Source organism: Perognathus longimembris, chromosome 2 (genome assembly GCF_023159225.1).
Source record: "Perognathus longimembris pacificus isolate PPM17 chromosome 2, ASM2315922v1, whole genome shotgun sequence".
NCBI lineage: Eukaryota > Metazoa > Chordata > Mammalia > Rodentia > Heteromyidae > Perognathus > Perognathus longimembris.
The window spans coordinates 136,767,461-136,791,196 of NC_063162.1; the positions used below are offsets into that span (position 1 = coordinate 136,767,461).

A 23,736-nucleotide genomic window follows, 5' to 3' on the forward strand; every position below is an offset into this window, starting at 1 on the left:
TTTCTATTAAGCACTAGGACTTTTTTATTTTTATTTTTCTGGCCAGTCCTGGGGCTTGGATTCGGCCTGAGCACTGTCACTGGTTTCTTTTTGCTCAAGGGTAGCACTCTGCCAACTTGAGCTACATACAGCGCCACTACTGGCCTTTCTATATATGGGTACTGAGGAATCGAACCTAGGGCTTCATGTATATGAGGCAAGCACTCTTGCCACTAGGCCATATTCCCAGCCTCAGTTTCTATTAATAATAGTATCCTTTTCCTTTTATTTCCAAGAATCTCATTGTCCAACTACCACTCTTGACTCTGATTCTTTTTGTTTATATAATCCATTAATCCTATTAACTTCTGCAAACCCAGTCAGACCCACCACTGGTTACCTGGCTGAAAAATCAGAGCCACACAAAAACAACAGACTCATTATCTTTATAACAATACCCCCTCTAAACCCCATTCCAGCAGCTTTAAATACCAAATGTTCTAGCCAAATTTGTCTAATAAAATATCTGATTTCATCATATCCCTAGTGGTTCTGCTTCCTTGATTGAACTTTATAAACCTGAAATTGCTACTCTGTGTTAAAGGCACTCATTTAATGACCCTTTTTCAGTGTTAGGGGACAGTGTGCAGTGGCAAAATACTTAAATTATAAACTGCAAACAAGGACCTACTGAAGACAAAGCTTTGAGTAAGTAGTTGCTCCCAGAGAGCATTTCAGTAAATGCAATTTGTTATAACTTAAGGTGCTAAAAGTTACTTAGTACAACTTAAGATGTTAAAAGATGGACTAGTTGTATAGTTCACTTTCAACATAGTATCTACTGAATATCAGTGCTGCATTTGTTGACCCTTTGTCCGACCATTTCTGTGCCTGTCTCCCCTTCCCCCGCCTTCGCCCTCCCAAAGACAGATAAAGGAACTTGTAGGTGGGGATGGGAAGGAAAAACTGGGAGTGAGGGAAGAGGTGACATTGTTCAAAAAGAAATGTACTATTTGTCTGACTTATATAGCTGTAACCTCTCTATACATCACCTTTACAATAATAAAAAGTGCATTAAAAATAAAATAAAATGAAAAATTTTTTAATGCTGGACTAGATGTTTCTAAGTACAGTAAAGATATGATGAGCTTAGAACTTTAAATACACAGCTTAAGGTCTGGGTAAGAGACCAGAAATTAACTACCTTAATAGATATGCTTGTGACCATGGGTAAGTGAATTACAATGCAAACTCAATTTACACCCTTATAGAACATGTAATGTTAAAATTAAGACCATGACTGGCAAGCAAAAAGACTGAAAACTGAAATGGGGACCTATTGGTAGAATCTAAAAAAGCTAAGTTCCTGGAATCTCTAAATTCTTACCAATCTTCTTTTCTTTTTTAATAATTAGTAAACCTTTACCATATTTACTATTATAATAATTTCTCTTTTTTTTTCTTTTTTCTTTTGGTAATATTAGAGTTTGAATTTGGGGCTTTGAGCTTACTAGCAGGTGCTCTACCCCTTGAGCTATACCCACAGTAACACAAGCATCTTTCTTTCAATGTCTGAGAAAATTATTACCTGAAGAGTAATATAAAGGTCTTCCTTAGACAGCTGTATTGCAAGCACTGATGGCCTTCCTGGGGAACTATTTCTAAAATTTCTTATTAGCTAGACACATAGCCAGTCTCAAATCCTAGGAAGTCCTAGGAGTTGAACACCAAATAATCTGTGCTGACATGAAGAACATATGAAAAGAACAGCAAGACTTGGCCAATTATGCTAATAGAAAGCTGAGCAACATCCCAGAATCCCTTTCCCTATAGAGTTGAACACAAGAGAAACGTGCCATATTTAGAAAACAGAAGAAAAGCAGTAGCCATTATGCTCTAAAAGACCAATGTAAGGTATAAGGAAAGGCAGATGAAGAGATATGGCAGATTTTTCTTTATTCCATGTCATCACCCCAACTCCACATCCAGTTCTTCCAAAATGCCAGCCCTCCTGATCAATACCAACCCTCAACCCAGAAGAACCTTAACTAAAAATTGACAGACATGGTCACTGTGTGTACTGACTTCTACATCAGTCTTTGGTAAAAATTAAGACCTTAACCATTAAGAGTCTAAGCCATTGTTAAGACAGCAGAGAATATCTGTGGGTTTATACTACAACATGAATTCTATCATTTTTGCATGTCTTTTAAATAAGCATTTATAAGTTTTACAAAGATAAATATTTTAAGTAATTTTAAACATTTCAAGCATCCACTCCTAATTTGGAACACTCTAAGTTCCCTGGGGAAAAGAAATAAAGTTTTTTTCATCCCAGAAGAAATTTAAAAGACTTACATCATTAGATTGAAACAATCGAGTCATTGCAAAGAAGGCTTCTGTAGCTTCCAGAGTTCCAAAGTGTTCACCCTGAGTAAAATTTAAAACAAAATTTAAAACTTAAAATGTAGTTGTTAAGGATTGTCCCTTTATTTCTATAAAAATCTTTCAAACTATGGGAAATATCTTGTTGTAAATATTCTGTCTCTTGGTGATGATTTGTCTGGCTTTCAATTTAAAATCCCACACAGCCATTTATCCACTTATTTAAAATAATTCAGTATCACACAGCACACTTAAAAATTCTGAAACAGTAGTCTCTAAGCTTTTAGCACCAATTGTTTATATATCCCTTTTAAAGAAGGATTTGCTAGGAGGGAGAATATTGACAGTAAGTAGTTTCCAATCAGAATAGGACAGTATTATTATAGTGCCTAAGTGAAGATCATACTTCATCCATTTCTATAATTAACACCCAGCACAATGCCTTATGTATCATAAAAGTACAATAAATATGCAACCATAAAGTCATATCTATAAGGATCTATATGAAGCAAAACAAAAGAGAAGGACCTAGAATTATTAATAAGGCTTGAGTGGCTGCTACTGACCCCAAGACACTGTTCCAATTCCTCAAAAACATGGTCTTAATCAGTGTTTTACACACCTTGATGTGATTAACAAGTCATTTGGGGGGTCTTACAAATATTGCTGATCTGAGAATCTTTTTTTTTTTTTTTGGTAGGTTGTGGGAATTGAACTCAGAGCCTGGATGCTGTCCCTGAGCTCTTTTGCTCACGGCTAGTGCTCTATCACTTTGAGCTACAGATCCACTTCTGGTTTTTGAGTGGTTAATTGGAGATAAGTCTTATAGGGGACTTTTCTGCCTGAGCTGGCTTTGAACCACGATCCTGAGATCTCAGCCTCCTGAGAAGCTAGGATTACAGGTGTGAACCATTGGCACCCAACTGAGAATCATATTTTTTAAATAATGAGGTATTAGGTAGCTTATTCACTAATAGTCAAGATATTTCTGATCAAAAACTACAGAAAATATTACCACTGCAACAGTTCTAATTTCATTCAAAGCAATATTATATAACCATAAGTGCTATCTCTTTTCAAAACCTCAGATTTCACATAAAATATAACTAATCTTCAATCTATTTGCAGTGTATACATTTTTATTTTAAAAGTTTAAAGCTTTAAAGAGAATGTATAACAAGTATAGGAGCTGGGAATATGGCCTAGTGGTAAAGTGCTCATCTCATAACAAGTATAAAATTACTTGAATGCCTAACTTCATCCTACTGAATACCCAGAAATTCATGTACTTTTTAGTCATAACTGAAATCATAAGTCCCCAATTTTTTATTTGAAACTCTCAGCAAATAAATGGCTCTCTCAGCTATAGTAGAAATTTAAAAGTATTTTTCCATAAAGCCTACCATGATCTAGGGAGAGATAAAATGAATGTTCCCAAACTTGTTTGTGTAGTTAATTGTGCTTGGGCTGTGCTTGATAATTTCCTTATAAAGATGGTAAGTGTTTCAACATGAAGTGCTCCATGAAAGTGGTATTTGTCAATATAAAGGGATATGCTGAGTCAACTTGGACTACTCAAAATTCTGTTTACATAATGGATTTAGACAATTTAGGCACAACATATGTTACAGAAAGTTAAGATATACTGTACGACTTTAGCTTAAATGTAATATACTACCACAAAGGAGTTATGATTTTATGAGCAGATACATTCTATTTAAAATTATATACTTTTTGTCCAGTGTCCATTTGCAACCCACAAAGCCTTCTTAATCTCTGGATTAGGTCTTCAATAACAAACAGAAAAGATAAAATACTCTCTTAGGATTCTCTTAGAATTCGAAACTACTTAGTCTTCTTAGCATCACATGTAAACCACTTGAAACATATGGCATATGTAAGCATGTGTGCGCATATGTACATACAAGTATATAAATGTAAGATCGATAAAACAATATTTTCTAAAGTTCTATATATTTTGTGAATTTTTTCACAGTCTGATTCCAAGAAGGTTAAGAAAACATAAAAGGAACACCATTAATAAAACACAGAATCTACTTTATACCCAGTGTCCAGAACAGTACATAATACACAGTAAGTAATACAGTAAAATGTGTTGAGTAACTGAATGAAAACTATTCATGGTATATACTATGTTCAGCACTATTCTTAATATTTAATATGTATTATTTCATTATATTAGTACATTACATTAATAAAGCATTACAATTGTAAAGCAGGAATTACCATAATCCTCATCTATAGAAGAGGACATGGTTTAATGGTTTAATTACTTGCCCAGAATCATGATGCCAGTAATAAAGAAATATCTAAATAGTAAAATCAAACTTAAAGGCATCACTGTTACATATAAAAAAGATTAAAAAGTTTGTCTCCCTGTGCACTATATTTTCAGAGTGACATAAGGACCTTTAAATTCCAGATGCTGGAAAGAATTGGGACCATTACAGTAAAATGTAAACAATATGTTCCAGCTAGTACATGTTAAATTCAAATTATCATGTTTACCAAGAATCTATTTGCTTAGCTTAATACTTTATGAATCTAAAAAGAAATATATAACCTAGTTCTTATGCTCAAGAAGAATATGTTCCTATTATGATAAAATATCATGGACTTTAAAACTATGTGTGTTTATAAATAATTATACTTCCCGAAAAGTACTTCATGTGTTTCTAATCTGGAACACAAATATGAAGAAAATCTATATAACTTACCTGGTTCAGTAGGTAGAGAATCTTTGTAAGAATATGCAGACATCTTCGGGGATTGATGGGAGTTTCATTGAATATACGAGCCTATGGAAATATTAAAAATATTGTTACAGTATGTTTCTACCTTTTCTATCATAGATCACATCAATTTATAGTAAAGACTTTTAATACACTATCCAAATACTGTGACCTGTCTGCAGTTCTCAGTTTATAATATACAATTGTCTGCTGTGGCCTTAACTTTCCAGTCCATGCTCTTTAATTCCTTTCTTAGATTAAACTACTTCAGCTTTATGGGTTTTATTCACTAGTGCCCCAATCTTTACCTACATCCCATGAGCACAATAAGCTTAGTATCTGTAACTTCTTCCAATAACCCTGTACTAAACACTTCCTCTGACATTTATTCCTAACACAAGATACAATGTCTACATTTCTGTAAGTTCTAGGTTTTTCTATGACAAGGAGATACTCCTTTTCCTCATAAATTGCCAGTGAACTCAGTTGAACAACTTTTTTATATACATAAAGGGAAAATGAATTTATTTACACTTTTGGGCAAAATTGGGGAGAGGGATTTTTGTTTGTTTTGGTCTGAGACTACTACTCCAACTAAGGCATCTGATGTTTCCACTCATTGGATGGCACTCACCCGAACTACTCCTCCAACCCCTGAGAATGAGTCTCAACCTTGTACCATCTCCCCATAGCAGTGTCAACATTCTTACTTTGTATTCCTGATCACAACATCCCAGTGATTCTCCGCCTACTGTTCTAAACCAGAACCAAAAAGAAAAAGCATGAAGTATTTCCAACCATACCTCCTGTAAGACAGCACTCTTCTCCAGATGCTGAAAAGGATTGGAACCACTACCTAAAGTACAAACAAAAGAACATCTTCAGTGACTTCATTTTCTAGAGAAGGGTACCCAATGCTTAGGAAATCTCGCCGCACCTTAAATGAGGTGATCATTTGGTGATCACTGGGATAACCACTACCAATATGCATACAAATGGGAGGAAATCCTTTTGATTCTGGTTAGGAGTTCTGTCATCACTATACTATTATCTTGGGCTTCTGTTTGGCAGACATCTTCTCCCAAATGTGTTTATTCTTTTATTCTGACCCTTTTTTTTCCCATGTTACAAATTTTCACATATGACATTTAATTTTCAAATGTGTCATTTTCACAATAACCAAAGTAAGATTCTGCTAGGGCATTTTTTTTTTTATTTCCCTCAAAGCAAGCCCTACACATTTCTAGCACTGAGAGGCAGAAATGAAGAGTTTCACAAGAGCTGAACAGGTCCCATGGTGGTCCACTAATCCAATCTCAACTGCACTTTGTGAGGCAGCTAAAACTGAGCTTTTCTCTCTTCTGTAAATGTATTTCTACCTTTTGAACTGGCTTGGCATCTTCCTTATTTGGACCACAAATAGGTATCAAGACGCAAAGTCATTTCTGAAAGCCAGAGCATTCCATGAGCTGCGTCCTAGGGGGTGGTCTTGGCCCCTGGGAACCAACTAGAATCAAAAGCCCACCAGAAGACCAGAGACCGCATCAGACACTTAAAATGCAGACACGCACACGCACACAAACGGGGCCCGGACCCCAGGCCACAGACCTAGGTAGGCTCTGGGGCCCTCCCCTTCCCTTCCCACCATCCCCTCCCCTAGGCCCCAGCGGCCGACTAGGACGCAGCCGCTCCCCCACTCCACCCCCATTCCCACCCCCGTCAAAGGTCCACGGGGAGGCGGCTCCGAGGGGCTCCGGAGGGGGCGGGGACGGGGCGGGGATGGGTCCCCACCTGGGGCGGGGCGGCCGAGCTGCCCGAGGCGAGGCGGCGCCCGCGGCCCGCGGGGAGGCCTCGAGCCGGGGGAGGGGCCACAGGCAACCCCCCTCCCTCCTCCCGGCCCCTCAGGCGGCGGCGCCCACGCCCCCAGCCCCGCCATCCCGGAAAGCAGGTGACGGCGTGCGAGGGAAGGGGTGGAGTGGGTTGGAGGGAATGGGGCGGGGGGTCCCCGTGGCGGAGGGTGGGCGTCAGAAGCCCTGCGCGTACCAGACTCCTCGTCCTTCTTGTCGAATTTTTTAATCATCTTGGACGACTTCCCAGCGCCCCAGACCCACCGCAACCGTCCCAGGCGCTGACGGCAGGCGGAAGAGACTGCAGGAAGGCCGGCCTTGTGCTCTGGCGCCGGTTGGGCCAGCGGGCTGTCACTCGGGGCCAAGGCCCGCCCTCCCGGGCCGCCGCAGCTGCCCTCGCCCCCTGGGGACGCAGGCACGCCCTCTGCTCCTCCCCCCCTGTGCCGCATGGGGCGGAGCCAGAGCTGCCCCCAGAGCTCGCCCCGCCCAGCCGCCGGCTCCCACACAGTCCCGCGGCAAGCCACGCCCACGGCCGCTACAATCTGGTTTTATTTAGTGGGTGACTTCTGCTAGCCAGTCGGTCCTTGGAGAGAAGTGGCGAGGCTGGGAGGGCTTGTTACCGCCGAGTGGTAGTGGCCTTTTTGATGATCCACTGCTTGGCCCTTCCGTAGCGGAAGGTGCTTTCCCCTGGCGCGTTCCTGGTGGGCTTCTGTTCCACGAGGGTCGAGAATGTGAGTGGCTCCCAGAGCTCCTCGGAACGTGGTTCTTGGCTCACTGGCTGCTCGGAAACTACCACAGAGCACAGGACACCTTGGTGAATGTGATTCTCCGGAAGTACCGCAAAGCTGATCTTTACTCTTACCAAATTCACTCTTTATTCAAGATATACAGATTTCTTAGACCATGGACTGCCCTTCCCAACCATCTGCTTTCCTTCCCTTTAGACAAACCCATTGCCATTGTAATCTTCCTTACTTAGTCTCTCCTCTTTCAAGTGAAATCTAACCACAGCCTTACTAATACACATTGAGTGCTCCCAATATCTTGGGCTCAAAAGCTAGTGGAAGAAGAAACGTCTTGGCTTGGGCCCGAGATATTGAGAGCTAGGTAAACAGGTGTCAGTGAAGTAAAGAGATCAGGTCTGGCCAGCGCCATCTTGGCCACCATGGTGAATTGTAGGGTCTTGCATCTTGTCTTCATGGTGAAGGAAGGTTAAGTCTCATCCCCAGGTGATGGGTTTGCCTGAATCCCTGGAGTCTGGGGTGGGCACTTGGCCTATAGGTTACTGAACCTGTCAATCCAGTGCCTGGGACTGGGAGCTTCCTGTGACCCTACCCCTGCCTGACCTGACGCTATTTAGGTGTAGATCAGCTCAGGCACCATTATGCCATGCCATATGCCTCCATGTTCCTGTCCTGTGTCCTGCCTCCTAGCTCATCTCTGGTCACCACGGTGTCCCTGTTGATATTGTTTTTGTTCCTTCTTTCCTCTCTCACCTATTTCCTATTTATGTTAAGTGTATTTGCCGGCTGCAGACTGCTAACGTTCTAATAAAGACTCCAAGATTCGATCCTTCAAAATGTGGCTTCTCTGATGATTTACCTTATTACATCAGTAATCCTGGAGATTCCCAAGAATGTTTTACTTGAGAGAAGGCCTTCTGGTAAGGATGAAGAAATGGATGTTGGCTGAGCCTTCAATTATGTAGTATCTAAGGTCCTTCATGATCTAGTCCATCTATCTTACATATTGAAAGTTCTGTCTTTGGTGCTTGGTAAGTGTCCAATGTAAGGTCCTCTCCCTGAGGGCTACATGCAGATGCCCCCACCTCATTAAGTCTCCACCCAGTTACCTGGGTAACCAGCAGACCTGGAGGCAGTTACCTCCCCTTTTCCTGAGGTCACCTCCTAATCCAACTGGCCACACCCCTTGCCCCTGCCCTAAATAAAGCAGGGCTGGGTGGGGGTCGCTCCCTCTCTCGCTCTCTCTCCCTTCTCTCCGGCCATGGATCATCTTGGCCACAGGCCAGCAGTTCGGTAATAAACTTTCTCTCCTGCCTGAATACCGCGTGGCGTTCTCCTTTACCGGTTACCTACTTTAAAAACCTAACATCCAACACTTAGTAGGTACCACATAAGTGTTGTTAAATAAGACAATAGGTGATGAGCATTCTCATTACACCCTCTTCCATAAAATCGTATCCTGACCTCCCCTACCTCATCCCAAAGAGACATGTAGAACTTCATAATTTCACTGCTACAAGGAAAATAGTGTCCAGAATCAGCATGAGAGATACCAATTTGTCCACCTCTCTAATTCCCATAACTCCGAAGTGTACAGTCCACACCCACCTCTGGTACACATTTCAGTGCAGTAAACTGCAACATTGAAAGAACTTACCTCCTTTCTTTTTATCTTCTCCATAGCCTGGAGCAAAGATGAGTTGAGGATACATTTTTTTCTGTTTCCTCAAAGTATAGACTTTTGAGTATTTCCCTTCACTCTCAAAGTCCTTGTCAGTAGAAAACCTTAACAGCAAAAAGAAAGAAAGAAAGAAATACACACTCCATTTAGGAATTCTAGGGCAGGAGTTCACAGCACCAATCACTCTATAAAGTGGACTGAGGTGGAGAGGTGTTGATTGGTACAGGGTGGCATTGTTGTTCAGTCAGTGACAGGGAAGCTTTTTTAACTTAGCACTGCAAACCTTCCAGGTACTTTGGAATCTGCTCTCTCCTCACCAAACTATATAGCTAATTTTAAATAAAAACCTCTTTTATCTTTGTGTTGTCCTTACATTAGTTCGAATTCTATAGTCCTTAACTCACTGAGTGTGTGTGTGTTTCTCAAACACAGACTTTAGAATTCAGCCCTTTATTCTAGACGAGATCGGGCGCGTTCAAGGTGGTATGGCCCTAGACAGCCCTTTATTCTAGAAACTGGCCACTTGAGTTTATCATTGCTGTGTCTCTTATTAGCATCTCAATGAGATTTGAGGGTCAGCTCAGCAAACTCTGTCTTACAGCTATGTGGCTGCCTGTATTCTCATTTCCATACAAACTTATCTCAAAGCCCTCTGTGTCTCCTTTTGTGTTGAGTTGTATAAGAACGAGACATAAATAAGAAAAAGACAGAAAAGAAAATAAGCAGTCCGGTGCCTTCACCTAAACCACTGTTTTTGCTTGAATGTGGGATCGTCCATCCTTTTCATAGGGAAGGTTGTTTTCTTTTTCTGAGGCATCTGGGGTAGGCTGACCTTCTCAGTGGGTTTAGGCTGATAGCAAATTTCCTGTGGCAAAGTGAGAAGAGTAAAGGAGGAAGTGAGAACTGAGTCCTTTGAAATTGAAAGGCTGGACTGAGGTTCAGGACTGTTATAATTTCCCTGAACTGGTGCAACAAAGCCAATGGGAGAGGGAAGTGAGAACTGGGATACTAGAATAATGTTTATTTGCTTCCTTGCCAGATGACTCATCCAAAGCTTGGATAGCTTTCTAAGTAATGGAACTTGCCAGTTATTAGACCTTGGAAGTGAATGACAGAGGACATGGTTTTGGAAAGGGCAAATCAGTAAATCACCTGAGAAATCAAACACTTGGTAATATATTGGGAAATAGATCAATGGGCTTCTACCTTCCTTTCTTAGTGCTGTTTGCCCTTATCCATTTTCCTTTCTCTGTCTGTAAGGAAAGGCATGGAATGGAGGCTTTGTGAGGTATCATTTGTAAGGTATCAATTTTATCATTACTAAAGGTCACAGAATCAAAGACTTTCAGAGCCCTAATTCCAATCTGAATCTTCAACTGACATTCATGTTTCCTATGATTCACAATCAAGAGCTCATTCTTCCTATACCTAAAAGAAGAAAAAAAGAAAACATCTTTGATTAACCAATAATTATCTTTCTGCATAACAGAAAAATCTAGTGCTTCTTCCACAGAGACCTCAAAAATGTGAACAAATATGTCATATTCCTCCTAGGCTTTATTTATTCCAGGCTGAAATATAGCCAGTATCTTGAATTTTTCTTCTTATAGCATGGCTTTGAGTGCTCTCATTTTCCTGATTTGTCTCACTTGGGAAAACTGAAATTTCTCTTTTGTTTTCTTAATATATGACTGTCTGAAATGAAAAAAAAAAAAGCCAGGTGCTGCATTACAGGGAATATCCCTTGTCCCCATTAAAGTGTTTATTCAAAATTGTTACCTCCCCTAACAGCCTTGCCCAACCCCACTATCTAAAACTGCCTTTATATGCCACCACATCCTACTCGACTTTGTGCTTTGTCTGGTACCTGCCACATTGTATACACTCTGTGTAATCATTTATTTTCTTATGGTCTGTCTACCTTGCTAGATTTAAACTTCATTAATGCCTAAACACTTTGGCTTAGTCATTGGTTTAGCACTAGCATCCTTTAAGAGTGTCTTTTCCATAGCAGGTGCTCAATAAATATTTGTTAGATGAATGACCAATCAAGATATTGAGCTTTTTCTTTTAAAATCTTAAATCTTTTTCAAACATACTTTCTGTTGCTGACTATGTCTTTTTATTTTTTAATTCTAACTCATTCTCTTTAAGCTTATGTTTTAAGTAATAGGAATCTAATTCAAGTTACCTAATAGGTGTCTTAATAAAAGAACATGTGCTAGGAACTAAGTTATAGTTAATGATGCCAGCCAAAACAAGAGCAGAACTGGACCCCATCACAGGAAATCAGAAACTGAAAAGTTTTTAAGAATCCAAGATGGCCCCAAGGACTACCATCTTATTTTGACCCTAGCATATCACTAACACATTTCTCCTGCTTGCCTCCTGCCTGCTTCCTTTCTCTATCCTTTGTTCATTCCTTAACTTTTCTCCACCGTTTCCATCTGCTCCTCCTTCCCTCATCTCTCCTTCCCTGTAACTTCAACCTGCCCTTTTAAGTCATGGGGGTCCTTTATGGCTTCACTCTGTGTATCCTTTCAGCTCCCATTCCCATTATCTTAATGTTGCCATTGCCCAAGGCAAGCATTTTGACTGTGATGGAAGCATCTGTATATTCCACAGCTTGACTACCAGATTTCACACTCTTTCTAAAGCACATCCGCCTGGACATGAATACTTTTCTCGTACATCATCCTAGGTTGCCCTTCTCAGAAAAGGAAGAGAGAGCTATGGTATGGATGAAGAGCCACTGTAGATATTGTACACTCTAGACTGTATCACTAAGAGAGCCATAACTGTCCATCAGTTCTATTTAGCTGGTATGGCAATATGCTCATGGGTATGATTCGGTTCTACCCCTGACCTCAAGAGTCTATAACGGTCTACAAAGCTCTTCTTGTACCCAGGCTACATGTTAGCCTTGTTTCCCTTCTCTCGGTTGAGCAAGGAGGCAGTCTTGGCCTGGCATTTGTTTCTCAGAGCACATTACACCCATAAGCATGACTTACCTCCAAAGAACACAAATCTGAGACCCAAGAGAACACAAGCAATCAATTCATTCATGCCTTTGACAACATTGGATATTGGCATTCAGTCTTCTACTTGAAGAATCTCATACTGCCATTCATCTAGCAACTAAACATACACTAATTCCAAATTCACCACGTTATAAGACTCTGCCTTGGGATACCCTACTCCCAATATTCTTTTCTTTGCACTTTCACTTAATTTTTCCCCTCTTAGGCTAAGCCTAAGATGTCAACATCTTTGTTTTGTTCTCCTTCCTAAATATCTCTTAAATCAATTTTCTTTTTTTTTTTTTTTTTTTTTTTTTTTGGCCAGTCCTGGGCCTTGGACTCAGGGCCTGAGCACTGTCCCTGGCCTCTTCCCGCTCAAGGCTAGCACTCTGCCACTTGAGCCACAGCGCCGCTTCTGGCCGTTTTTCGGTATATGTGGTGCTGGGGAATCGAACCTAGGGCCTCGTGTATCCGAGGCAGGCACTCTTGCCACTAGGCTATATCCCCAGCCCTAAATCAATTTTCTTTACTTCCTCTGTTACTGACTTCATTTGAACCTTTAGTATCTCTTTATATTGATTGTTATAGTAACAGCATAACTATTCTTTCTGGGGTTTGTCTTTTCCACAACTAATGTACCTTTCTTCATCCTGCAAATTGCTCTGCCTAAAACACAAATTTGATTACAACTTTTTATTTCCTGCCATTTACTTTCTTAAATCTCTCTGAAAGCATCTCACATTCTCAGGTCTCTAAGCCTTCACACTTCACTCTGATTAGAACATTCTCCTAGTCTTTCATTGTGAGTCACCTCCTGATGACTTCCTTTCCCCAAACATAGCCACTGTTTTCCATTCTATATTACTTCTATATGCTCTGATTATCCATCTATCCTGGCATAGCAGAATTATGTTTATATATCTTGTTTATTGATCTCCTGTTGGATTCCCACTTTGCAGTTAACACCTCACATTCTCCCTGCAGTAAGGTTTTGTGAATGCTTCCTAGGCCCTCCAAATTCTGTTTAGTGATGCCTGTGTCCAGGAATGGGAAAGCAGAGGGAGCCTCCCAAGTACGAGGCTCGGGGTTAAGTGAGCTCCTTTCTCCAAGCTACCTCCTAAATCTTCAGGAACCATTACCTGGAGTATCATCTTGGAGAAGTATTTTTGACCACTATCCTGACTGATGCTGGGAAGTGGGTTGTTGGTCATAATCAGTGATGTCATATCCTGATCAAACTCTGTTAGTTTGCACATGAAGCTGGTGATTTTTTTGTTCCGAATCAGGAGCTTTTGCAGTAAGGTGGGCTTCAGAGGCTCATAGTATGGGGCCTGAGCAGATACAGAAAGATTTCCAGAGAGACAGAGATTAGCCTAAAACAAAACTAGCAGATCAGTTGGCTAATCTTTTGCCTACAAGAAACTGGGTCAAGGCAAGTAAGGACTGAACAAATCTACCCCAAAACTTCAGTCTGTACCTGAAACTGTCAGAAGCTTTCTGTACCCATCAGAGCACTCATTCCCCTGCCAATAAATGAAGGGGCTGGGGAAATGCAGTGGAAAAAGGTTTCCACAGTAACAAGATGATTGAAGTCTTTCAAAGTAGGGTAATAGGGCTGGGGATTTAGCTCAGTGGTAGAACACTTGCCAAAAATGTGCAAGATTAAGGGTTCAATCCCCAGTATGCTCCCCCACACACACACAAATAAAATTGTTGTAAATAAATTATCTTTTAAAAAAATGTGTAATGTGGTGTCCAACAGGGTGAGGCAAACTGAGTAGTTTCCATGTGGCTCTACCTGATTGGCCTCCTCTCCACACAGGGATCACAGCTCAAGGCTTGCTTTATTTGTCTTCCCACCTGCCCACCAACACCTCTCCTCAGGCACCGCTGCTTTAACTGGCATTCATAAGCTTAGAAAGGAAAGGCTCTCAAGGTGCCCAGCACGTAACCTAAGGTGTAGGTGGGGGTAGGAGCAGTCCTACTACATTTGCTTTTCTTTCACTAGAAGGATTAGAGAGAAGAATAGGGATTATAAATGTCTTCTCTGATAATAAGTATGTTTTCTCAACTGGAAAAAAAAACAACACCAAACATCTGCAGAGACCACTTTCCAGGCTCCATCTCACCACCCTCATTCCAGGTAGGACCTCAGACTTTAAATCTCTGGGATGGCTCTGCCTCCCTGTCCTAGATGAAGGGGGTGAGGGGGGCTATGGAGGCATTCAGAGTCCTGTGCAGGGCCCTCTGTACTGCTGAAATGCTCCCTTAGAGGTCTTGGGGCAGGAGGAGGGATGCTTTTTTCCCACCTACCAAATTTGGACGGACTCTGTAATACTGGTTGTTTTGTAGGCTAAATTTTGATTGCCCAACTGGATCAAAAGCCTAAAAGACAAAACAAAAATCAGAATTAGTGGTTTCAAATCACACCAATCTTTTTTTTTTATTTAATTAGTTGAGTCAGAATCTCACTATGTATTCTAGACTGGCCTACAATTAGCTCTGTAGCCCAAGCTGTCCTCTAACTTGTGGTGATCTTATCTCAGCCTTCCACGTGTGGGGATTACAGCTATGTCCCACCATACCCAGCTAAAGTGGCACCTCTCTTAAACAGTATTCCACTCGTCAATTTACCTTACTGTCACTACAAAGGGGTGTCTAATGTACACTAAGAGAACACTGTGCCTCAGGTGTCGGGGCATGGGTTTCAGGAACAAGAGTCACAGTAAGGAGAGCTGGGTTCTATGACATTCTAACAAGGAAGTTTATAGATGGAAATGGGGGTAGCCTTTAGCAATGTCAGGTAAGGCTGTTAGAAGGTAAAGTAGACAAGGGCAGCACCAAAATTTAGACCAGGACAAATCATGTCATGGAATCCCACCCCCTCCTCTGCCTTTTCCATATCTACGGGGAGTGAGATCAGGTGACAGTCACCATGGCAGCAGACAACCTTTAAGGAGAAAGCAAGTAACAAAAGAACCAACAGCCTGGAGGTTGTGGTGCAAGAGGGGGGCCCCTAAGGACAACCTGAACAACTGAACTGGGAGCAGGTACACTCACAGAGGACTGGGAAAGAGACTGTGCATTTTGCAAATTTATAATATCTCTGCAAAGTATGATTCTTCCAGAGACACTGTGAAAAAGCATTGATATCTGCTGTCTACCACTCTGCTCCATGCACTGGAGGTAGCACTGGTGATTTATGGACTGCTGATGTCCTGTCTGGCAGTGAAGATTGCTGAGCCTCTTCCATTGCCCTCCTGCTGCTTCCCACACTGCTGCTTCTCTGCTTGCTTAGCTCTAAGATGTCTAAGGATGAAACAAAGGTAGAAAAACACAGGAGCTTAAAGCTCTGAATTTCTTTCGTTTGACTTGGCACAATTAGAAAATGGCAGGGGTGGGGTGGAGGGGAAGGGGAGAAACTACAATCCTGTCTTTCAATCAGCATTTTTAAAACTTACCATGTCCCCAAGGAGGTATGATATGATAGGGTGCAGGGGACAGAAGATATGCACTAGAAGGTGAATGAAACAAGAAGGCATATGGAGAAAGGGAAGTACTAAGGAAGGAACAGAACCATGAGAGAGGAGACATTATTATGCTACAGGAAGAAATTGCCAGCAAGGAGGATTCTTGAGGATTCAGATGAAACCCTGGCAGAGGAATATCCTGGACACTCCATATATTCCTTTAGGAAAGATGAAATGAAATATGGTATCCATCAAATGATAAAATGTTTTTATTTCTATTATCTTTTGAAAAGAGGTCTTTAGTTACTTTTTGGGGGAAAATTCTTCGAGGAAAATGTTTTAACTTCTGAATTTGTCTGAGCTATTGTATCTCTGTCCCAGACTAACTTCCAGCTGTTGACTTAAAACTCATAAGATTGTTCAAATTGGATGTTTTCAGTTTTGTTAGGTTGACTTAAATTATCACTGGTAGATTAAATAAAAGTTGATCTGGAAAATTCACTCAAATATGATAATTTTGGGAAAGCAATGTAATTCTGGCACAAGAGGAAGGCTTGATGTCTAGGTGAGTCTGGGTTTAAAACTCCCTAAAATAGGTTTCTAGTTCGTAGGTGTTTTGTGTCCTCATTTGATGTGTGTGTGTGTGTGTGTGTGTGTGTGTGTGTGTGTGTGTGTGTACTACTTCTGTGCCTCTATTTTTCTTTCACCAAGTGGGATAAATTAACCTTGTTTTATATGGTTATTTTATTCCTTATAAGTACTGCATGCTAACCATTTGTGCCACTGGAGCTATTTTATTCCTTTTTGCTTTCTAATAGGAAGTTTGTAGATCCAATTTGTAAGGTACCCGAAGCAACTCAAAGACAGATGACACCAGAATCCTTGTTGCTCCCTTACCAAGTCACCATCATCAGTGATTGTTCTCCGAACTTTAACTGGGGTAGTTTCTGAAGGCTTTAGTGTGGCATTCTGACCCCTGAAAAAGAGGCAGAACAATCTCATTGAATTTGTTGACTCCAAGTCTTGGCCTTCAGCAGGTTCTCAATCTCCCTCAGCTAAGTTTCGGAGCTTGACTCAGAACATTATTATTTCAGGTGGTCACAAACTGAATATATAGAAAACCACCATCCAGAATGCATGATGGGAAAAACAGAAAAAGAAAAGGAAAAGAGCCTGATGCTGGTAGCTCAGGCCTATAATCCAAGCTACACAGGAGGCTGAGGTCTGAGGATTGTGATTAAAAGCCAGCCCCACCAGGAAGGTCTGTGAGAATTAACCACCAAAAATCCAGAAGTGGCCAGTGTTAACCACTCAATCAGTCCATGAGAATCCATGAGAAGGAACCTCGTTCATGAAACTTCAAAACAAAATTTCCAATTCCTTTTCACCTCACTTGGGTTTTTGCTCTCTCATCATGCTAACCACATCTAAAGGGTTCTTTCTAGTACTTGTGTAGAAAAATAATCTCCAACAACAAATATTTTTCTATTTCATTCTGCTTCTTGACTTACTTCTCCATCCCCCACTAGATCCCAGATCCCTTTAGGAGGAAAAGGCAAGAGGGAAAAAGATTACAATGTTGAATAATATAGCATTTTCAATTCCTTTTTTTTTTTTTTTTTGGCCAGTCCTGGGCCTTGGACTCAGGGCCTGAGCACTTCCCTGGCTTCTTTTTGCTCAAGGCTGGAACTCTGCCACCTGAGCCACAGAGCCACTTCTGGCCACTTTCTATATATGTGGTGCTAGGGAATCAAACCCAGGGCTTCATGTATACTAGACAAGCACTCTTGCCACTAGGCCATATTCCCAGCCCCTGAATTCCTTTTCTTTGTAAGCCCATTTGCTACATGCACTTAGTGAAATATTCTCATCAGTAAGACAAGTAAGTGGCCCCCTTCCTCATTAGAGATCTGGAAGCTAAGCTAGCTCAAATTCAGAATTCTGCAAGTACCTCAACTGAATCCCTTTCTTTCAAAAATGAAGACAGTTGTGAGGAACAAAATATGAAAAGTAGAAATAGACAAACTATATTTTTATTAGGTCAACTAGCTATATTCATTTGGTGGAAATATTCCAAAATCCAGGATCAAATTCGGCTCATGGGCATTAGCTCTTATCTATTACTCACTACCGGCTGGACCATTAATTCAGGGAAAATTAATGGTCTTAAAAGTGCTCCCAAGGGGAGTAGGAGTCCCACTGTGGTCAAACCAAAATAAATTTGTTCTATCTTAACATCTTAAAGCTTGTGATTTTTTAATGTACCTTTTTGCTGTAAGTACTCAATAATTAATAATCTAACATAACCATTATTGCAGCACTTATCAAAATGATTCTTGGATGTCAAAAAGGCAGCAAACAACTCCAGACAGTCTTTGAGGCCAATTTAAAAGCCAGGAATTACATGAAAAAGTGGTCTTTCAGCCCAATAAGTGCTTGTCTAGAACAGCCTAGGGCTTTCTTTTTGGCAAAGCTATTCTAACTGCTGCATGAAATACAGACCCAGCTCTGGTGTTTGATCTGCAATAGATTAGCCAATTAAAATATATTCATTGAGGGTCTGCTCTGTGATTAACACAGCTCACAGTGCTGTGTTGCAAATTATAAAGTGGTGTTTATCACTTATCTAAGAAAGCAACACTACACACTTGGCATGTGTCTTCTTGTCCATTGCTGTCCACTGATAATTCAGCCAACTGAAGGCAGGTAGAGATTCACTCAAGTCCAAATTCAATGGCTCTGAATATTTCACGTTCTGCAGGGATGCAGTTCAATCCAAACATTCTTTGGCACACACTGTGTGCCAGCCCCATTCCTGATCCTGTGTGGAACACAAATTAAAGTGAGTGATAATATTGTAGCTAGAGAAAATGCACAAAATATAATGATGCTTGTCCTCAAGAAAATTGTACTAGCCAATGATAGGAGGGGAGAGGAGGTGATTACTAAATGTGAGATGATAATGACAAATACATGCAAATATATTAGTTAAATCACGTCATCTCTTGGGGGTGGTGTTTCAACTTCATCAATGAAATTAAATCATTAATGACTGTGTTGTGATTTTACTGTCACATTCTAGTTCATAATGGTGGTGAGATTTACCTACATGAAAATCAGAAATAAAATGAACTGATATGTATACACAGTAGGGCAAAGTTGAAGGAACTGCCACCTGTCACCCTTCCTTTCAACAATAGATAAGGCTGGAATGGATATATATTGAAAATGGTGTACTGCTATGCCTTTTGATGTAGGTACATGGAGGTTAAATGTAGAACCCATCATTTAGATACAACAGAAGTCAATGAGGATTAAGGTAGAAGTTACCTATAGGATGCAGGCTTTGAGCAGACCATTGTAGGGCAGTGCATGAAGCACCTAAGGGGAACTTGGTTGTTTTAAGTAGTAAGAAACAATGGGGAGTGTGGAATCAAATCAGAGAGGCCTTGAAAATAGAAATAGAACAATAAATTATTCATCCTTCTCTCACATTCAGTTTTCCAGAAACTGGTGGCTCATGACTGTAATCTTAGCTGCTCAGGAGGCTGAGATCTGAGGATTGTGGTTCAAAGCTAGCCTATGCAGGAAAGTTCATGAAACTCTTATCTCCAATTAATCACAGAAAAGGCTAGAAGTGGTGCTGTGGCTCAAGTGGTAGGGTGCTTGCTGTGAGCAAAAGGAGCACAGGGACAGTGCCCAGGCCCAGAGTTCAAGCCCCAGGACTGGCAAACTAAAAGAAGAAGAAAAAAAAGCTATCAACTTATGAGTTAAAAGTCTTCTGTTGGGGCTGGGGATATAGCCTAGTGGCAAGAGTGCCTGCCTCGGATACACGAGGCCCTAGGTTCGATTCCCCAGCACCACATATACAGAAAACGGCCAGAAGCGGCGCTGTGGCTCAAGTGGCAGAGTGCTAGCCTTGAGCGGGAAGAAGCCAGGGACAGTGCTCAGGCCCTGAGTCCAAGGCCCAGAACTGGCCAAAAAAAAAAAAAAAAAGTCTTCTGTTGCATATGCATAGCTCAGACAGAAAAAAAAAAGTCACAAAAGTAGACAAAACCCAAATAGAAAGATATAACTGAACATGTTAATAATGCCTACAGTCCTAGCACCTGGGAAGTCTATGGTGGGAGGATCCTTCGAGTCCAAGAGTTCAAAGTCAGCTTAGACGTCACAGAAAGACTGTCTCAAAATGAATGAGAAATGAAAAAATAACAGAGGACAGAGGAAGAGAAGAGGAAGAGGAAGAGAAGAGGAAGACAAGCAGGAAAAAAAGGAAGAGAAGGATAAGAAGAAAAGGAGACAAGATAAAAACAATACAACAAAATGAGAAGGAGCTAGTATATAATACCTGTAAAGACATCAGGAAATTTCAGGGCGGAAGATGAACTTTCTTGATGACTCTCAATGATTCTTAATGATTGTCTTCTGGATTCTGGAGACAACACAGGGAATTTTAGATGACTAGACAATCTAGAATGCTGAAATACTCGTTGCTGAAGATAACAGGTAGACAGACATTCAATCTGTAGCTGCAAACCAGACTCATCTTTTATTTATTTTATTATTTGTCCTATGTGGTATTGAACTTGGTTCTCAAACATGCCATGCAAATGCTCTGCTACTGAGTTATGCCGAGCTCAAGACTCCTCATTTAAATCTGCTAGAAATGCCTCACCCAGTCCTTCATACTCATCTGATCAAAATCAATATTGATCACGTATCCTCCAAATGTACTCTGTTTTATTCTCTGACTTGGTATACTGTATCTCTTTTTACACAAGTAATGAAGCTAACGTGATTATATTCATTATTCCAAAGATTTTTGTTTGATTCCCAATGCCTAGGATGGTTTAATATGCTATAAATATTCAATAAATATATGGAAATAATTTCTGACTTTGAATGCCTAATCTACAACGTACTGTGAGAGCACAAAAACGTGTAAAATCCACATTTTGAATTTTTAAGGATCTGATTGCCTGGAAATCATTCAAGACTTGCATATAGGAAAACTACAAAAGCCAGGCACTGGTGGTTCACACCTGTAATCCTAGCTACTTAGATCTGAGGATTGCAGTTCAAAGCCAGCCTGGGAAGGAAAGTCTATGATACTTTTATTTTCCAATTAGCCATCAGAAAACTGGAACTGGAGCTGTGGCTAAAAGTGGTAAAGCACTAGCCTTGAGCAAAAAGAGCTCAGGGACAACACTCAGGACCTGAGTTCAAGTTCCACAACCAAAAAGGAAAAGAAAGAAAAGTATAAACTGGGTCCTAGTGGCTCAGGTCTGAGCTCATGAGGCCGAGACCTGAGGATCACAGTTCAAAGCTAGCCTGAGTAGGAAAGATCAGGAGACTCATATATAACTACTAAAAATATATATAACAATAAAGCTAGAAGTGGAGTTGTGGCACAAGTGGTAGAATGCTAGGCTTGAGCACAAAAGCTCTGGGATAGCACCTAGGCCCTGAATTCAAGCCCCAGGTCCTGCACAAACCAACAAAACCTTAAAGATTGAAAACCAATATGCTGTTCATGGAAGAGCAGGAGGCACTTGGAGAAAGATTCTCTTTTTTTCAGACACAAGCTGCATCAACCAAATCTCAGGGTGGTCTTCCTTTCTTACAACTCGTTCAGTAGTAATTCACAAGTATATATAGTCCCTTCTTCTATTTATTCTCCCTGAACTTTCCACATTCAAAGGGAGACCACCCCTCAGGTAACAGCTGGGCAGAAAAAATGGGGTCCTGGGAGTGACACAGTGCTTTCCCAGAGTTAAGACATCAGAAACACAGAATGGGAGGTGATAGTGAAAGGCAGGAAGAACTCTTTGTAGAACTGTGTTCCTTCTTCCATTTCTGTTTGTAAGATGGAAACATTTACCCTTATATCCTACAACCCTTTTGGAAGTACTGATATGGAAAGGAAGAGTATTAGATAGAAATATGCACCCTTCTTCTCTTCTGTCATGAAAAAGTGGTGCATGTAAGTGCTAAGCATGGGTAACATCCCATTTTTTGGTCCTTCCCCTCTCAAAACAGCTGCCAACAATGCATGAAACATGTGACTTCTCCTTTATCAAGGGAAGGTCTCTTATTAGTGACTAGGCAACTCTTTCTAGACCGGGAGAATGTATTGGAGTCTAATTTATGTTTCAGGATGTAGACAAAAATCTCCAAGCCAGCCTCTAGGAAGAAAAAGAAAACCTAATATTTTGAACTTACCTAATTTTTTTTTGTTTTTGCCCGTCCTGGGGCTTGGACTCAGGGCCTGAGCACTGTCCCTGGCTTCTTTTTGCTCAAGGCTAGCACTCTACCTCTTGAGTCACAGCGCCACTTCCAGCTTTATCTGTTTATGTGGTGCTGAGGAATCAAACCCAGGGCTTCGTGCATGCTAGGCAAGCACTCTACCGCTAGGCCACATTCCCAGGCCAAACTTACTTAATTCTTGCTTAGGTTTCTTATGTTTTACTGTTCTACCCTAGAACCAGACACTAGCAATCCCAGAAAGTCTCCTTAGCAAGGCAAAACAGGAAACCTACTAGAAGCTGGGGAGAATGCAGTATCTTTTCCTAGCAGTCCTCCATCTATAGACAGAGCAGAACTAGGGTGTACAAGCTTATTCACCCCATCTGTTGACAAATACCACATCTATCAGAGTTTACATTATTCCCAAATGAAGGAGTGGATGGTAATTATTAGAGGAGGAGGCATGCTGGGAGCTATATCTGCTCTTGGGTGTCTAACAGGCATCAAATATGCCTATTAATGGGCTCAAAATAATTCTTGATTCTCTCCTTCAAATCCATTTCCCTCTAGGTCTTCCTTATTTCAGTAAGAAGCATTGCCACTCCTTCTATTGTTTAAGCAAAAACATTTATAAGTATGCTTGCTTTCTCTCATTCCTTCACTTTATACATCCAGTGTAGTCATTGTTAAGTTCTGTTGATTCTATCTTCAAATAAATTCCAAATCTGAAACCAAAGTGCTTTTCAATCTCTGGGTTCAGTCTGGAGCTTATTTTCACTTCGGGCTGCTTGAGTACATTAAGGCTTTTCTTTGTGTGAAAAGAGAGGCAGGGGGTGAGTGATATTAAGGGTGACACTGTATTTAGGTAGCAATTACACTGCATGTTGGAGGTTCTTATCAGCTCTCTTAGCCTTGAGAAAGTATAGACATTTTGCAAGAAAGAATGGTCTTTCTCAGTTCCTTAAGAAGAGTCTAAGCTACTCAAGAGGCTGAGATTTGGAGACTCAAGGTTCAAAGAAAGTCCTAGTAGAAAAGTTGTCAAGACTCCATCTCCAATTAGCCAGCCAAATGCCAGAGCAGAGCCATGGCCCAAGTGGTAGATTACCAGCTATAGGCAAGAAAGCTGAGGGAGAATGTAAGGCAGGCAGGCAGGCAGGCACGCACACACACACACACACACACACACACTCCTATATACAAGTCTAAATTCTATAGCCTAAGAACATCATTTTTCTGAATTTAAAAGCTAACACATGGGAGATAGGAAGAGAAGGTTTAACATATTTCTATAGACTGATCATTTTAGTATTTTTTAAAACCCAGAATTTTCTTGTTCAAAATCTGTTGATATCTTCCAATTATTTTTTGAATAAAATTCAAACTGCTTGTCATATTATAGAAGCCCCTGTGTCATCCTACCTGCCCTTCCCTTCATCTCCAGCTACCCTTCCATCACATCTGCATCTTGGACTTCTTACACATCCTTGGCAGTGCAAAGGGCATTCCCCTCCAGGGCTCAATGTTCTCCAGAACATTCGATGACATTTCCTCAATTCATTTTTCTGCTCTCCTTATAAGAAAGGTCTTTGTAATAAATACTTACCTCTTAGCC

The 23,736-nt window shown here is 40.9% G+C and overlaps 2 protein-coding genes across 2 annotated transcripts in view; both read right to left on the reverse strand.

Moving 5' to 3' along the window:
• The window catches only part of Copg2 (COPI coat complex subunit gamma 2), a 104,699-nt gene extending 97,412 nt beyond the window's left edge, over positions 1–7,287 (reverse strand). The window contains exons 1-4 of the mRNA XM_048340231.1: positions 7,161–7,287; positions 5,921–5,973; positions 5,103–5,183; positions 2,338–2,409 (exon numbers count right to left, since the gene is read on the reverse strand). Of these exons, the coding sequence (XP_048196188.1) occupies positions 2,338–2,409; positions 5,103–5,183; positions 5,921–5,973; positions 7,161–7,197 (243 nt within the window). The 5' untranslated portion in view covers positions 7,198–7,287. The remainder of the gene's footprint in view (positions 1–2,337; positions 2,410–5,102; positions 5,184–5,920; positions 5,974–7,160) is intronic.
• Positions 7,288–7,580: 293 nt separating this feature from the next.
• Positions 7,581–17,397, reverse strand: Tsga13 (testis specific 13). The gene is made up of 8 exons (XM_048337704.1): positions 17,390–17,397; positions 16,776–16,854; positions 15,290–15,358; positions 14,722–14,793; positions 13,548–13,739; positions 10,129–10,253; positions 9,365–9,492; positions 7,581–7,753 (listed from the first exon to the last, which is right to left on the reverse strand). Exons 1-8 carry the CDS (start codon positions 17,395–17,397, stop codon positions 7,581–7,583), a joined length of 846 nt encoding a protein of 281 aa, XP_048193661.1.
• Between the last annotated feature and the right edge of the window lie 6,339 nt (positions 17,398–23,736).